Here is a 14,849-nt window from a genome sequence, read left to right as displayed (position 1 = left end):
GGGGTTGGAAAGACCTGGTTTGAATCCTGGCTTCTCTGCTCACCATCTGTGTGACCCTGGGCTCCTTATCAAATGTCCAGCTCAGAGAGGCTGGAAGAGTCCTTGAAATAAGAATGGAAAGTGCAGGCCGGGCATGGTGGCTCACGCCTGTAATCCCAGCACTTTGGGAGGCCGAGACGGGCGGATCATGAGGTCAGGAGATCGAGACCATCCTGGCTAACACGGTGAAACCCCATCTCTACTAAAAATATAAAAAAATTAGCCGGGCGTAGTGGCGGGCGCCTGTAGTCCCAGCTACTTGGGAGGCTGAGGCAGGAGAATGGTGTGAACCCGGGAGGCGGAGCTTGCAGTGAGCCGAGATCAAGCCACTGCACTCCAGCCTGGGCGACAGAGCGAGACTCTGTCTCAAAAAAAAAAAAAAAAAAAAAAAAATGGAAAGTGCCTGGCACCTGGCAGGTGCTCAACAGATCTCACTTCAAGCCTCCCTCAGGGGCCCCTCCCCTGCTGCCCTTTGCCATGCATCTCTCCCAGCTCCCACCTCCCACCCACTCTCCACACCCCCACCCTGTCCCCATCCTATTCCTTCTGGGCTTAGCTGGTGCTGGTGGGCTGTTCCCAGGCTGGTGTCTTCTCCGTTCTGTTCTGAGGGTCTCTGCCTCCACCTGCTGGACAATCCAGATATTCACCACTCCACCCAGGGGGCCAGGGTCACAGAGAACTCAGCAGGAAATCAGTGTTTAGGGAGCTGCAGCCCAAGCAGAAACTAAAGTCCACTGTCTGCCTTTTCCACTGGGGAATCCAAGAGCCTTTGGAGAAGGGATTTGCCTAAGGTCACCCAGTGCGTTAATGGCAGTGCTGGAACTAGAAACTATAACTGTTGACTCCAAGTCTGGTGCTTTGCCCATGACCCTGACAGTTCTCTGCCTAGATGGTGGGTTGCATTTGGGAGGGAAGAATGGAGGTAGATGTGGGTCTGTCTAATCATTTCTCTGGTGCTGAGTTGAAGCCCAGGCAATTCTTCTGACTCTAAAAGAAACAGCTCAGGCCGGGCGCGGTGGCTCAAGCCTGTAATCCCAGCACTTTGGGAGGCCGAGACGGGCGGATCACGAGGTCAGGAGATCGAGACCATCCTGGCTAACACGGTGAAAGCCCGTCTCTACTAAAAACACAAAAAACTAGCCGGGCGAGGTGGCGGGCGCCTGTAGTCCCAGCTACTCGGGAGGCTGAGGCAGGAGAATGGCGTGAACCCGGGAGGCAGAGCTTGCAGTGAGCCGAGATCCGGCCACTGCACTACAGCCTGGGCAACAGAACAAGACTCCGTCTCAAAAAAAAAAAAAAAAAAAAAAAAGAAACAGCTCAGAGGTCCCGTCCTAGCCCTGCTGACTTTTCTTGCTACATCTCCCATCTGACAGATGGAATCATTGCTGCTGCCCCCAGTACCACCTCACCAGGTTACTGTGCGACTCAGGTGAGGTATTGAATGGCAAATGCCTAATGGTAAGGCTGCCTTCTGTCTGTCTTCTTGCCAGGGTCCCTGGCGTCCACCAGGGGACAGGACGTGGTCATTGTGGCAGCCCCAGAGAACACCACGGTGGTGTCTGGCCAGAGTGTGGTGATGGAATGTGTGGCCTCAGCTGACCCCACCCCTTTTGTGTCCTGGGTCCGACAAGGTGAGTGGAGGGGGTGGGAGAAGGAGGGCATGGGAAGGGAGGGATGTGGCATCTCACATGCCCCTAAGTCAGGGGGATGTATGGGTGACGACCCAGGGGTCACCAACCTTCTGGTGTGGCAGGAACTCCTCTCCCAGGGCTGGGTGTGGTGGACAAGGTCGGAGCTTCGAGGGGAACTGGACAGACTTCTTCGTCACTCTGTGTAGCATGGGCTTTACAAAAGCACTTCCAGGCTGCCACTTACAGAACAGTTATTGCAGCCCCCCTGAGGCCAGGTGCTGAGCTACATTCTCCACCGTAATTACATATTTCTGTTCCTCACAACAGTGTTACAAGTGAGTACTTGAGAGCTGGGAAGGTGCCACACAGCCAGTGAGTCAGGTGGAACCAGATCCCTCTGCTGGTCTGTGTTTAACTATAAGGCCAGCTCTGGGACCACCCTTTGTGTGACTGGCATCATGCTGGGCACAGTGAACAAAATCCAGAGAGGCAGGGACCCTGCCCTCTGAACTCATCGTCTAGTGAGGAAGAGGAAACACATATCTATGAAGAGAGGTCTGACAGTATCAGGCTACAACTGAGAAGTGCCACTGAGTGACTGGAGATGCCGTCAGGGTAACGCCAGTGCTGGGCCAAATGTCACTGTGCAGTCTCCTGAGCACTTTCACACCTGTTCTCCTGTCAGCCTCCAAGAGCCCTTTGGGGAGAGTAGGGGCCAGAACTATTATTCCCAGTGGGCAGATGAGGAAACTGAGGCTCAGAGAGGCAGGTGGAAGAGCCGGGACCCAAGCTTTTGAGTCTGTTCTCTTTCTGGTACTTTACTTCCTACAGTCCTATAGAAAGAAAGCAAGGGTTATTTTTGTTTCCATTTGCTGTTAAAAAGTGACTTGTAGGCCGGGCGCGGTGGCTCAAGCCTGTAATCCCAGCACTTTGGGAGGCCGAGACGGGCAGATCACGAGGTCAGGAGATCGAGACCATCCTGGCTAACACGGTGAAACCCCGTCTCTATTAAGAAATACAAAAAACTAGCCGGGCGAGGTGGCGGGCGCCTGTAGTCCCAGCTACTCGGGAGGCTGAGGCCGGAGAATGGCGTAAACCCGGGAGGCGGAGCTTGCAGTGAGCTGAGATCCGGCCACTGCACTCCAGCCTGGGTGACAGAGCGAGACTCCGTCTCAAAAAAAAAAAAAAAAAAAAAAGTGACTTGTCCCAAATTGATGGCAGAAGTTTTAAATTCAGTCCTCTTTACCCCGTTCCCCAACTCATTCTATTACTCTATACACTTAAAAAAAAAAAAAACTTTATGTCTCATACTCAAAAGTGTATATCATGAATATATATAGTTTAAAGAAAATAAATTGAACAATTATTAATATGTACCCACCACTGAGCTGATAAAATAGAACAGTGCTGGGATTTTCGCACCTGTCTGACCTGAACTGCCTTGTTGGACCTGTGACACTTGTCTACTTAGGGGGCCAGCAGGACCCTCGTACTACTGGGATAAACTTGTGGTATCACCTAGAAGTTCTAATGTCAATATTTCTTAATTCCTGATTATGCATCAGGGTCACCCAGGGGACTTGTTAAAACTGCAGACTCCTTTCTTCACCCCGGAGAGTCGTGATCCAGGAATCTTTTTTTTTTTTTTTTTTTTTTGCCTGTCACCCAGGCTGGAGTGCAGTGGTACAATCATAGTTCACTGCCGCCTCCACCTTTTGCTGGTTCAGGTGATCTACCTCAGCCTCCTGAGTAGCTGGGACTACAGGCATGTGCCACTATGCTCGTTTTTTTTTTTTTTTTTTGAGAGACAGGGTTTCTAGATGTTGCGCAGGCTGGTCTCAAACTCCTGGGCTCAAGCGACCCGCCCGTTTTGGCCTCCCTAAGTGCTGGGATTACAAGTGTGAGTCACTGCACCCGGTTCTGCACCTGAAAGTGTGCTCTTCAGCTCTACTACCTAGGACTAGTTAGAAATGCAGAGTCTGGGGCCCTGCCTCAGGCCTCTACATCTTTTTTTTTTTTTGAGACGGAGTCTCGCTCTGTCGCCCAGGCTGGAGTGCAGTGGCGTGATCTCGGCTCACTGCAAGCTCCGCCTCCCCATTCAAGCGATTCTCCTGCCTCAGCTTCCCAACTAGCTGGGACTACAGGAGCCTGCCACCATGCCTGGTTAATTTTTTGTATTTTTAGCAGAGACTGGGCTTCACCGTGTTAGCCAGGATGGTCTTGATCTCCTGACCTCGCGATCCGACCTCGTGATCCAGGCATGAGCCACCACACCCGGGCTGTTTCGTTTTCTTTCTTGTTTCTTTTCTTTTCTTTCTTTTTTGATGGAGTTTTGCTCTGTTTCCCAGGCTGGAGTGCAGTAGCATGATCTTGGCTCACTGCAACCTCCGCCTCCTGGGTTCAAGTGATTCTCCTGCCTCAGAGTCCCGAGTAGCTGGGATTACAGTCATACACCACCACATTCGGCTAATTTTTGTGTTTTTAGTAGAGATGGGGTTTTGCCATGTTAGCCAGGCTGGTTTCGAACTCCTTATCTCAAGTGATCCACCTGCCTCGGCCTCCCAAAGTGCTGGGATTACAGGTGTGAGCCACCGCGCCCGGCTGTTTTGTTTTCTGACTGCAAATGTTGTAAATGTTCACCATAGAAAACTAGGAAGAAAAATAGATGCAGAAAACACTCCACCACTCAGATATAAAAATTGTTTATGTACCAGTGTACCTTCTTTCAGTTTTTTCCTATGCATATGTACAGTTTTCTCCCAGAAATTGAGAACATGTGCTGCATTTACAGTTCCGAGTCCTATTTTCATCCAACAGTATATCATAAGCATTTCTCCATCTTTAAAACATTTTCAAAATAATTGTAATGACTATCTAATATTCCGTACTTTGAATATAGCTATGATATAATTCACCAGTTCCTGCTGTTGGATTTTTAAGTCCTTTCCAGTTGTCCACTGTTACAGTTAACACTGCTGTGATCTGCTCTGTTCACAAATACTTGCCTGTAATTCTGATCATCTTCCTAGGACAGGTATGCATAAATGGAATCCTTGGCTTCAAGGCCTAGGTGAAGCTCCTTTATGGCCCTTTCTCCAGCATTGCAATTTAGTATTTTAAAAAATCTTCTCAAGTTGATGGGTGAAAATTAACACCTATGTTTTAGTATCTTTTTTTTTTTTTTTTTTTTTTTCCATAGAGACAGAGTCTCACTAGGTTGCCCAGGGTGGTCTTGAACTCCTGGTCTCAAGTGATCCTCCCACCTCAGCCTCCCAAAGTGCTGAGAGTACAGGCGTGAGCCACCATGCCCAGCCTAACATCTGTTTTGAAGTGCCTTTCTTTGATGACATGAAATTGAACATGTTTGTGTTTCTTGGCTATTTGCATTGCTTCTCTAGATTTTCTGTTCATGTCTACAAGGCAAGGGCTTTTTTTTTTTTTTTTTTTTTTTTTTGAGACGGAGTCTCGCTCTGCCGCCCAGGCTGGAGTGCAGTGGCCGGATCTCAGCTCACTGCAAGCTCCGCCTCCCGAGTTCACGCCATTCTCCTGCCTCAGCCTCCCGAGTAGCTGGGACTACAGGCGCCCGCCACCGCGCCCGGCTAGTTTTTTTTTTTGTATTTTTTAGTAGAGACGGGGTTTCACCGTGTTAGCCAGGATGGTCTCGATCTCCTGACCTCGTGATCCGCCCATCTCGGCCTCCCAAAGTGCTGGGATTACAGGCTTGAGCCACCGCGCCCGGCCGGCAAGGGCTTTTTAAATGGTTTTCATTTCACATTGAGATAAAAATCTGTGCACATTCAAATCGTTGTCTTGGTATGACCTTACCAGCCCTAGCTTCATCATAGTACTGGGCTGGGACCCCAGGGAAGGCGCATGTCCTTCTTGAGAGAAATGAATTTAGTAATGAAAACTGACGAGTGTATGAGCACCTATTATTAATATATGCCTGCACTGTGCCAGGGGTTCTCACATTCTTTCAACCCTCATGGAAACCCTGCCAGTTAAGGGCTAGTTCCCCCTTACAGATGGAGACAGCAGGGCTCAGAGAGTCCCGGCAAGAGGAGGAAATGAGATTCGGACCAGGGACGGTTGTGTTCACTTTACCCGGGTGCAGAGTGTTCCTGAGGTCCGGAGAGTGAATGGAAGGGCAGTCCCTAGCGTCCCCTCCAGCGCGTCTCCCTCTCCTTCCCCAGACGGGAAGCCCATCTCCACAGATGTCATCGTCCTGGGCCGCACCAACCTACTAATTGCCAGCGCGCAGCCCCGGCACTCCGGCGTCTACGTCTGCCGCGCCAACAAGCCCCGCACGCGCGACTTCGCCACTGCCGCCGCAGAGCTCCGCGTGCTGGGTGAGGCGGGCGGAAGGGCGGAGGGAGCGGGTTGTTTGGGGCTGGGGTGAATAAGGCAGGGGGAAGTGGACAGGTGGGTGTGCTGGGGAGACTCAGGCGCACTCCTGGAGGACGAACTCGGGGGAGGAGTCCCTAGTAAGGCAGAGGTGGGGCGAGGGATGGGGACTAGGTAACCGGAGGACGGAGTGCGGGGCGTTGAATCTGGGATGGAAGGAGAAGGGTGATTAGGGCCTGGCGCGAGTAATTAGCGGGGAGGTGGGACTGGGATTGTTGGGGGGATAGTGGAGTGATCTGGGTGGTACTAAGAAAACTGGGGGGCAGAACAGATCTGATAGGTGCGGGAGACATCGGAGGTCAGGGAGGAAGGAGATAGGTAAATTAGGGGTGGGGCTAGATCCGGGAGGAGCGATATTTAGGGGAGGCTGAGGCGGCCTGGGGACAGTTTTGGAAGAGAAAGAGAATGGTCGTTGTGGGGCTGGGGTAAGTGGGGAGAAGAAGGGGTAAGTCTGCGCTGAGCGGAAGTAGTTTGGAAAGAGTGAATCAGGGAGAGGTTAGAGTGATTGGAAGGGGAGCGGGGAAGGGCGGTGGGGGGCAGGGTTGGGGTCCTGGGGGGAGGGGCAGAGACCTTAGTGGCGGGACCCCCGCGCTCAGCGTCGCCCCTCGCGCCCCCAGCGGCTCCCGCCATCACTCAGGCGCCCGAGGCGCTGTCGCGGACGCGGGCGAGCACAGCGCGCTTCGTGTGCCGCGCGTCGGGGGAGCCGCAGCCAGCGCTGCGCTGGCTGCACAACGGGGCGCCGCTGCGGCCAAACGGGCGCGTCAAGGTCCAGGGCGGCGGTGGCAGCCTGGTCATCACACAGATCGGCCTGCAGGACGCGGGCTACTACCAGTGCGTGGCTGAGAACATCGCGGGAATGGCGTGTGCTGCCGCGTCGCTGGCCGTGGTGGTGCGCGAGGGGCTGCCCAGCGCCCCCACAAGGGTCACTGCTACGCCACTGAGCAGCTCCGCTGTGCTGGTGGCCTGGGAGCGGCCCGAGCTGCACAGTGAGCAGATCATCGGCTTCTCTCTCCACTACCAGAAGGCAAGGGGTACGTCGGCCTGGGGCGGGATGCACCAGGGGGCAGGATGCACCTGCGCAGGCCCCGGCGGGGCGCAGCGGGGAGGGTTTCAGGTCGGATGACTGAAGGGTTGCCTGATGGGTACCTCTGCAGCGAGGATGGACTGGGGTAGGAGCCCATATTAGAGACCCGCATAGGTATGGTAGGTATGGATTAGGCAGTTGGCCCTGGAAGGGCCACTGCTTCCCTCAGTCATATTTGTTGAGAGAGGAGGGAGAGGACGTTCCTGGAGCCACCTCCCACCCCAGTTAACTAACTGGAGAGGTAGGTCATTTCCAGAAAGCACTCCCTAACCAGTGGAGGAATTAATAGAGTGAGACAGGAAGCCGAGGGAGTTTATACACTCCTGCTTAGATTATCTGGGATGATTTAGCTATAAATAGACACCAGGACAATATGAAGGATTCCTAGACAAACTGCAGCTAACCAGCACTGGAGTGGCACTATGACAGTCCCCTTGTCCCCTGGGTCACCAGGCATGGATAATGTGGAATACCAGTTTGCAGTGAACAACGACACCACGGAGCTACAGGTTCGGGACCTGGAACCCAACACAGATTATGAGTTCTACGTGGTGGCCTACTCCCAGCTGGGGGCCAGCCGCACCTCCACCCCAGCACTGGTGCACACACTGGATGACGGTAGGGCCTCTGAACCTGCAATGGGCAGCTTGGGGTAAAGAGAATTCCCTGGGGAGGGGAGCTCGCCCTCTCTTTACTAATGTAAAGGCATTTTTACCTGCTCATATCATCTTTGTACCCTATAAGAGAGTGGACAGGGGTTCTTCTCCTCAGTTTACAGTTGGGGAAACTGAGGCCCAGAAAATGAGAATGATTTGCCCAGGTCAGTAGTTCAGCTGGGACTTGAGCCCAGGTCTTGTGATGATTCCCTGTGTCATGCAGTTCTCCCTGACACCTGTGTGCCATCCAGCTAGGGTAGGGGTCAGTGACATTAACCCATTAGATGTGGAAGATTGTGCTCCAAGACTTTTCCAGCTTGGGGCTCCCCTGAGAAGCTCCAAGACTTTTTCCAGCTTGGGGCTCCCCTGAGAAGCTCCCTTTCCTCCCTCAGATCCTGGTCCTGGCCTACTTCTGACTTGCTGTGTGACCCAGGCAAGTCTCTGACCGCTCCTGAGCCTCACCTTCCACGTCGGTGGAGCAGAGCTCACGCTGATGTTCTTCTGTCTCAGTCCCCAGTGCAGCACCCCAGCTCTCCCTGTCCAGCCCCAACCCCTCGGACATCAGGGTGGCATGGCTGCCCCTGCCCCCCAGCCTGAGCAATGGGCAGGTGGTGAAGTACAAGATAGAATACGGTTTGGGAAAGGAAGGTGAGTGGGGCGGGTGGGCTGCAGGCAGGTCTGGGAATGATCAATGTGAAGAGTGGTCAGGGCTGCTGGAGACCTGAGCAGGGTAGCGGAGTCGGAGGAAAGGAAGCAGAGTAGGGAGAGGTTGGGGAAGGGTGAACCTGAAAAACAGGGGTCTGGGCAGGAATGAAAAGGGAAGATAGAGGGGCCTAGCTTAAGGCAGAGGGAGGCCTGGGCTCTCACCCCAACCCCTCTACAGCTGCAGTATGTAATCCTACTGAGTCCCTGCCTCAGTTTCCTTATCTGGGAAATGGGGGGCTGGGGTGGGAGGATCACTTGACCCCAGGATTTCAAGGCTGCAGGGAACTGTGATCATGCCATTGTACTCCCATCTGGGTGACAGAGCAAAGCTCTGTTTCAGAAAAAAATAAAAGGATAAAAGTTAGGAGAAGGAAGGTGGCTGAGGGACCAGGGGAAGGGTGAGGAAGGAGGGAAAGGTGAGGAAGGAGGGAAGGGTGAGGAAGTGGCCATGGTGGCCCTCAGGGCTCTGGAAGCCAGGCAGAGCTTGCTGGCCTTCATGGTCAGCCCCTTGTGTCTGCATCCCGTGTGTGTGTGTTGGCGGGGGATGGTCATTGACAGCTCCTGGGGAAGTGGGGAAAGCCTGCCATCATTCTCTCTGCAGCTGAGCCCAGGCTGATAGCCTGCATCAGCCAGAGGTGGAGGCTCAAGCGTCCACCCTGGAGCCATAGAGTCTGCCCAGGCACTGAGGGGTCAGTGCTGAGAATGCCTCAGGCTCCCATGGGCACGGAGGAACCAGGATGTGAGGTGGAAGACCCGTGTAGGAGAATTTAGGATCCTGGTCCTCAGGTGGCTACCCAACAGCCCACCTTTTCTGTCCCTGCAGATCAGATTTTCTCTACTGAGGTGCGAGGAAATGAGACACAGCTTATGCTGAACTCGCTTCAGCCAAATAAGGTGTATCGAGTACGGATTTCGGCTGGTACAGCAGCCGGCTTCGGGGCCCCTTCCCAGTGGATGCAGCACAGGACGCCCAGTATGCACAACCAGAGCCATGGTACGGGGTTAGAGGAGAGACAGGAGAGTGCGTGTGTGACTGTGTGGGTGTGCGTGTGTCCTTGGGACCCAGTGCCCCACCCCCGCACCCCACCCTCCATCAGAGACCTTCCATGCCTCCCTCTGCTTGACGGGTGAGCGAGGCCCAGGTGCAGAGGTGAAGGGCTGGGATCTGGTGTCCCTTCGATTTGCCGTGTGAGCTTGGACAAACCATTCTGAGGCTTCATTTACTGCCCAGGAGTGGCATGAGGTTGAATAATGTATTGTAACTAAAGTGCTTAAACTCATTGAACTGTAGCTGCTTCGAGGATGATGATGATGTTTTGTTGAGAGGCCCAATAGAAGAGTGATTAAATGCTGACCAAACCGGCCTACGTGCTCTCTGTACGACACTGGGTAAATTACGTAACTCTCTGAGCTTCAGTTTTCTTATCTGTAAAGTGAAGGTTGTAGTATATTTTCACTATTTTAGAGGGCTGCAAGAATAAAGTTATAATACATATACAAAGTGCATATACACAGTGTGTTTGACACATTGTAAGCTCCTCACTCTCAAGTGGGTGTCCCTACTATAATGGTGGCATCCCCCCTTCCTGGCCTCAGCAACCACCACCCCTACTGCCCCCGACATTTGATCCTTCAGAAGACTTCACAGAGGCCGATTCTGTGCCAGGTGCTATCAGCCTGCTCCAGAGGTGCTCCTTGCTGACTCCTTTGCAAATGCCCAGCAGACACCCCTGCATTCCCTGCACTCTGTGCTTGCAGAATAGTGAGTTCACCTCTAGACCGAGCCCAGGCCTGGCACTAAGAATGGTGGCTGAGTGGTGATGTGTTGGGAGAATGCTGGCAAGGCTCTCACTGAATGCCATCTTACTGCCTCTTCCTCATGCCTCTTCCCTGTCTCCTATCCCTGGCCTCCTTCTCCTCATTCCCCATTCTGTTCCTTAATTTTCCCATCCTGCTCCTCTGCCCCCAGTCCCTTTTGCCCCTGCAGAGTTGAAGGTGCAGGCAAGGATGGAGTCCCTGGTCGTGTCATGGCAGCCACCCCCTCACCCCACCCAGATCTCTGGCTACAAACTATATTGGCGGGAGGTGGGGGCTGAGGAGGAGGCCAATGGCGATCGCCCGCCAGGGGGCCGTGGAGACCAGGCTTGGGATGTGGGGCCCATCCGGCTCAAGAAGAAAGTGAAGCAGTACGAGCTGACCCAGCTAGGTGAGGAGGGCTGGGGGAGCGGGAGAGAGGGATGTAGCTTCAGGGGGGACCGGGCAAGCTGTGTGAAGGAGTTAGAGATGGGATGCTTTCTGTGGACGGGAGAGTGACCCCAGATGTCCCCCTAGCTATTAAGCCCTGTAACCTTCCCCAGTCCCTGGCCGGCTGTATGAGGTGAAGCTCGTGGCATTCAACAAACATGAGGACGGCTATGCAGCAGTGTGGAAGGGCAAGACGGAGAAGGCGCCCGCACCAGGTGAGGGCCGTGGGGGAAGAAGGCGGGGAGGGCTCAGGTGAGGGCTCTGCTAGCCACTTCCTCTTCTTTTCCTTTGGGCCAGCCTGGTGAACAGGCACTTTAGTAGCCTCAGCTCATGCTCAAACCCATTCTCCTAGGATTAGGGGTCCTCTTCTAGCTCCAGAGAGCCTCTGTCATGGAGAGAAGCTCGTCTGTTCACGGTCTTAGGCCTGCCACCTTATTTTCATTAGCCATGAATAGTGCTGATTTCCAGAGTTCAAACAGAGGGAAACCCTATGGTTGATCAGTAACTCCTGACCCCAAGTTTGACCTTAAAACAAGTTTTTTTAAAAACACATTTGTCTACATCACACTATCAGACTATCTCTCAAGTCTAAGAAGAGTGAGTATCCCTATGTGACCTAACGGGAAACTGAGGCTCAGAGAGGAAAAGGAACTTGTCCAAGGTCGCACAGAGCCTAGACTAGAACCGGGACTCCTGGTTTCCAGGCAAAACTCTTTCCACTGCACTACACTGCCTTGTGGCCCTGTATTGAACACCTCAGTTACCCATCATGACACTCCCTCACCCCTAACTTCCCAGCCACATGGTTTAGCAGAGGGAGTAATCAACCAGAAGCCATGAAGCCTGGGTTCTTTTTTTTTTTTTTTTTTTGAAACAGAGGAGTCTCATTCTGTTGCCCAGGCTGGAGTGCAATGGCATGATCTCAGCTCACTGCAACCTCTACCTCTTGGTTCAAGCAATTCTTGTGCCTCAGCCTCCTGAGCAGCTGGGATTACAGGTGTGCACCACCACACCCGGCTAATTTTTTTTTTTTTTTTTTTTTTTGAGATGGAGTCTCGCTCTGTCAACCAGGCTGGAGTGCAGTGGCCAGATCTCAGCTCACTGCAAGCTCCGCCTCCCAGGTTCACACCATTCTCCTGCCTCAGCCTCCGGTGTAGCTGGGACTACAGGCACCCGCCACCTTGCCCAGCTAGTTTTTTTGTATTTTTTAGTAGAGACGGGGTTTCACCTTGTTAGCCAGGATGGTCTCGATCGCCTGACCTCGTGATCCGCCCGTCTCGGCCTCCCCAAGTGCTGGGATTACAGGCTTGAGCCACCGCGCCCGGCCTAATTTTTGTATTTTTAGTAGAGACGGGGTTTCACCATGTTGGCCAGGCTAGTCTCGAACTCCCGACCTCAGGTGATCCACCCACCTTGGCCTCCCAGCCTGCTGGGATTACAGGTATGAGCCACCACACCCAGCTGAGTTCTAATTCCAGTTTGTTCATTTCTTCATTCAGCAAATATTTCACTAAGTGTCTACTAAGTGCCAGCTCTGCTTTGGGAATTTAGTGGTGGACAACACAAATAAGGTTCCTGCTCTCATGGGGTTTATTTTATGTTTCTATAATAAACACTTATAAATATAGTGTTTATTATATTTCAGACATTTCCTATCTATTTTTAAAATATTAAATAATTTAATCCTCATAACAACCCCATGAGGTAGGTGCTATCATTAGAATAGTGAATGGAGACACAGAGAGGGTAAGTAATTTCTCCAAGGTCACACAGCTAGTAAGTGTCAGAGCTGGAATTTGAACCAAGGCAGCCTGGTTCCAGAGTCTGGTTCCATGGTTATTCATTGCTGTGATTTGCTGCCTCTCTCTTTATTACGTTCTTACAGACTAGTGTTCCACAGTCAAAAATCAAATTCTTGGAAGCCTCAGTTGCCTTATCTGTGAAGTAGGAATGATGCTACTCAACTCACAGGATCAAAGGAGAGGGTCAAAGAAACAGCCTTGGGAACTGTAAACCACTATGCATATTTAAGGATGAGTATCCTCCCTTCCCTCCTCACACTCTAGTTTTCACCTTTCAGACATGCCCATCCAGAGGGGACCACCCCTGCCCCCAGCCCACGTTCATGCAGAATCAAACAGCTCCACATCCATCTGGCTTCGGTGGAAAAAGCCAGACTTCACCACAGTCAAGATTGTCAACTACACTGTGCGCTTCAGCCCCTGGGGGCTCAGGAATGCCTCCCTGGTCACCTATTACACCAGGTGGGGACTAATGCCTTTACTAATGTAAAGAAGGAAGGAAGAGCAGGTGGGGGTGGGGGAGGGAAGGCAGCAGGTGGTGATCAGGGAAGGGCCCCTGGGATTCAGGAACACGTCATGGCTCACCCGTTACACTGAGGCCACACAGAGGGGCTGCACAGGGTCCACGTCCTTGCCTGCTGACCAGATGGTAGCGAGGAGGCCATCCAATCCCGTCCCCTCACAACACAGCCTTGTTCTCAAACTCTGGAGAATGTGACACAGGACAGACCTGTTTCTCCAGCCTCAGAGGGCTCCCAATCTGATGGTGAAGAGAGCCCTGTCCCTGTCTCAGAGCTGCTCCCTCCACCGCGTCAGATGGGGAAACAGAGCCTGAGGAGCCTGAGGTTTGGCAGAGGAAAGACGCATAAAAAGCAACTGATATATACTATTGCCATGAAGGCAAAATTAAGCCAAAGAAAAGATGCATCAGAGATGATTCCATAGGTGGAGAATAACTTGGATTAATCCAGGAAGGTTTCCTGGAGGAGGGGGCCTGGTTTCAAGATGAGACTTGGAGCAGCATACATCCAGACCTCTCTGTAGGTCCCTGGGTGGTGGCAGTGGCCTCCAGGTCAGGGAGCAGCTTCCCTTCCCACAGTAGAACCTGGGGCTGGGGCTGACAGCAGGGGAGTAGATTTGGAGGGGTCTCTGCCCTGCTGGGAGAGTGTGCCTGAGAGCACTAGTCATGTTTCTTGCCTTAGCAGTTCTGGAGAAGACATCCTCATTGGCGGCTTGAAGCCATTCACCAAATACGAGTTTGCGGTGCAGTCTCACGGCGTGGACGTGGATGGGCCTTTCGGCTCTGTGGTGGAGCGCTCCACCCTGCCTGACCGTGAGTGGCTCCCAGCCGCTTGCCACCAACCCATCTTTTACCCAACTCCTTCTTGCCCCAGCAGCAAGAAACATCCCTCAGAACCCCAAGGTTGGGCAGAGCTGAGGGCAGAAGAGTTTCTGGGAGGGGAGGAATGTTAAGTCCCTCCAGCCACACACACTGTCTTCTAGAATTCCACAACTAGAAACCAGACCTCATCTTTGCTTTGTGGCTTGTTCCATGAAGAAGGAAGAAGGGAGGTCATGTCCTCATGCTCTGTCCCCCAGCTCTGATGTCTCTCCCCATCTCCTCTCCTGCACCCCAGGGCCCTCAACACCCCCATCCGACCTACGACTCAGCCCCCTGACACCGTCCACGGTTCGGCTGCACTGGTGCCCCCCCACAGAGCCCAATGGGGAGATCGTGGAGTATCTGATCCTGTACAGCAACAACCACACGCAGCCTGAGCACCAGTGGACCTTGCTCACCACGGAGGGTGAGGGCTCCTGCCCCAGGGCATCTGCCTAAGAGCTTCCCAGCCTCTCTCGCTTCCAGCAGTGAGAACAGTGCTGGGGTTTGTTCCAGGTGCTTCTGGGAGAAGCAGTAGAAGCTGCTGCCTACATGGAGAGCAGACTTTCCCAGTCCCACCTCCCTGCCCACCTCTGCATCCACCCACTCCGTCCCACCATCCCTGCTCTCCCTGCCTCCCTCACCCCCAGGAAACATCTTCAGTGCTGAGGTCCATGGCCTGGAGAGCGACACTCGGTACTTCTTCAAGATGGGGGCGCGCACAGAGGTGGGGCCTGGGCCTTTCTCCCGCCTGCAGGATGTGATCACGCTCCAGGAGAAGCTGTCAGGTATGACTGCAGGGCAGCCCAGGGTTCCCAGAGGCCCCTGGAGTTGACTTCCAACCCCCTGGCTGTGGACACAACTATCATTTCATTATTTTGCACAGCTGTCCTCCTGGTTTGG

At 53.2% G+C, this 14,849-nt stretch overlaps 1 protein-coding gene across 4 annotated transcripts in view; it reads left to right on the top strand.

Annotated features, from left to right (window-relative positions):
- The window catches only part of IGDCC4 (immunoglobulin superfamily DCC subclass member 4), a 42,839-nt gene that overhangs the window by 21,478 nt on the left and 6,512 nt on the right, over nucleotides 1–14,849 (top strand). For 2 of the 4 annotated variants that reach the window (XM_028851048.2, XM_028851046.2), the window contains exons 5-16: nucleotides 1,530–1,670; nucleotides 5,864–6,019; nucleotides 6,692–7,105; nucleotides 7,612–7,776; nucleotides 8,325–8,462; nucleotides 9,343–9,513; nucleotides 10,489–10,725; nucleotides 10,877–10,978; nucleotides 12,844–13,027; nucleotides 13,771–13,898; nucleotides 14,203–14,373; nucleotides 14,597–14,734. In XM_028851048.2, the coding sequence (XP_028706881.2) occupies nucleotides 1,530–1,670; nucleotides 5,864–6,019; nucleotides 6,692–7,105; nucleotides 7,612–7,776; nucleotides 8,325–8,462; nucleotides 9,343–9,513; nucleotides 10,489–10,725; nucleotides 10,877–10,978; nucleotides 12,844–13,027; nucleotides 13,771–13,898; nucleotides 14,203–14,373; nucleotides 14,597–14,734 (2,145 nt within the window). Of the gene's footprint in view, nucleotides 1–1,529; nucleotides 1,671–5,863; nucleotides 6,020–6,691; nucleotides 7,106–7,611; nucleotides 7,777–8,324; nucleotides 8,463–9,342; nucleotides 9,514–10,488; nucleotides 10,726–10,876; nucleotides 10,979–12,843; nucleotides 13,028–13,767; nucleotides 13,899–14,202; nucleotides 14,374–14,596; nucleotides 14,735–14,849 lie in introns of all 4 variants that reach the window. The other 2 variants (XM_028851047.2, XM_077939592.1) reach the window with 1 other exon arrangement.

The sequence above is a fragment of the Macaca mulatta genome, chromosome 7 (genome assembly GCF_049350105.2).
Source record: "Macaca mulatta isolate MMU2019108-1 chromosome 7, T2T-MMU8v2.0, whole genome shotgun sequence".
NCBI lineage: Eukaryota > Metazoa > Chordata > Mammalia > Primates > Cercopithecidae > Macaca > Macaca mulatta.
Note: the sequence above shows the minus strand (reverse complement) of the source record. Positions and strands in the feature narration are given on the sequence as shown.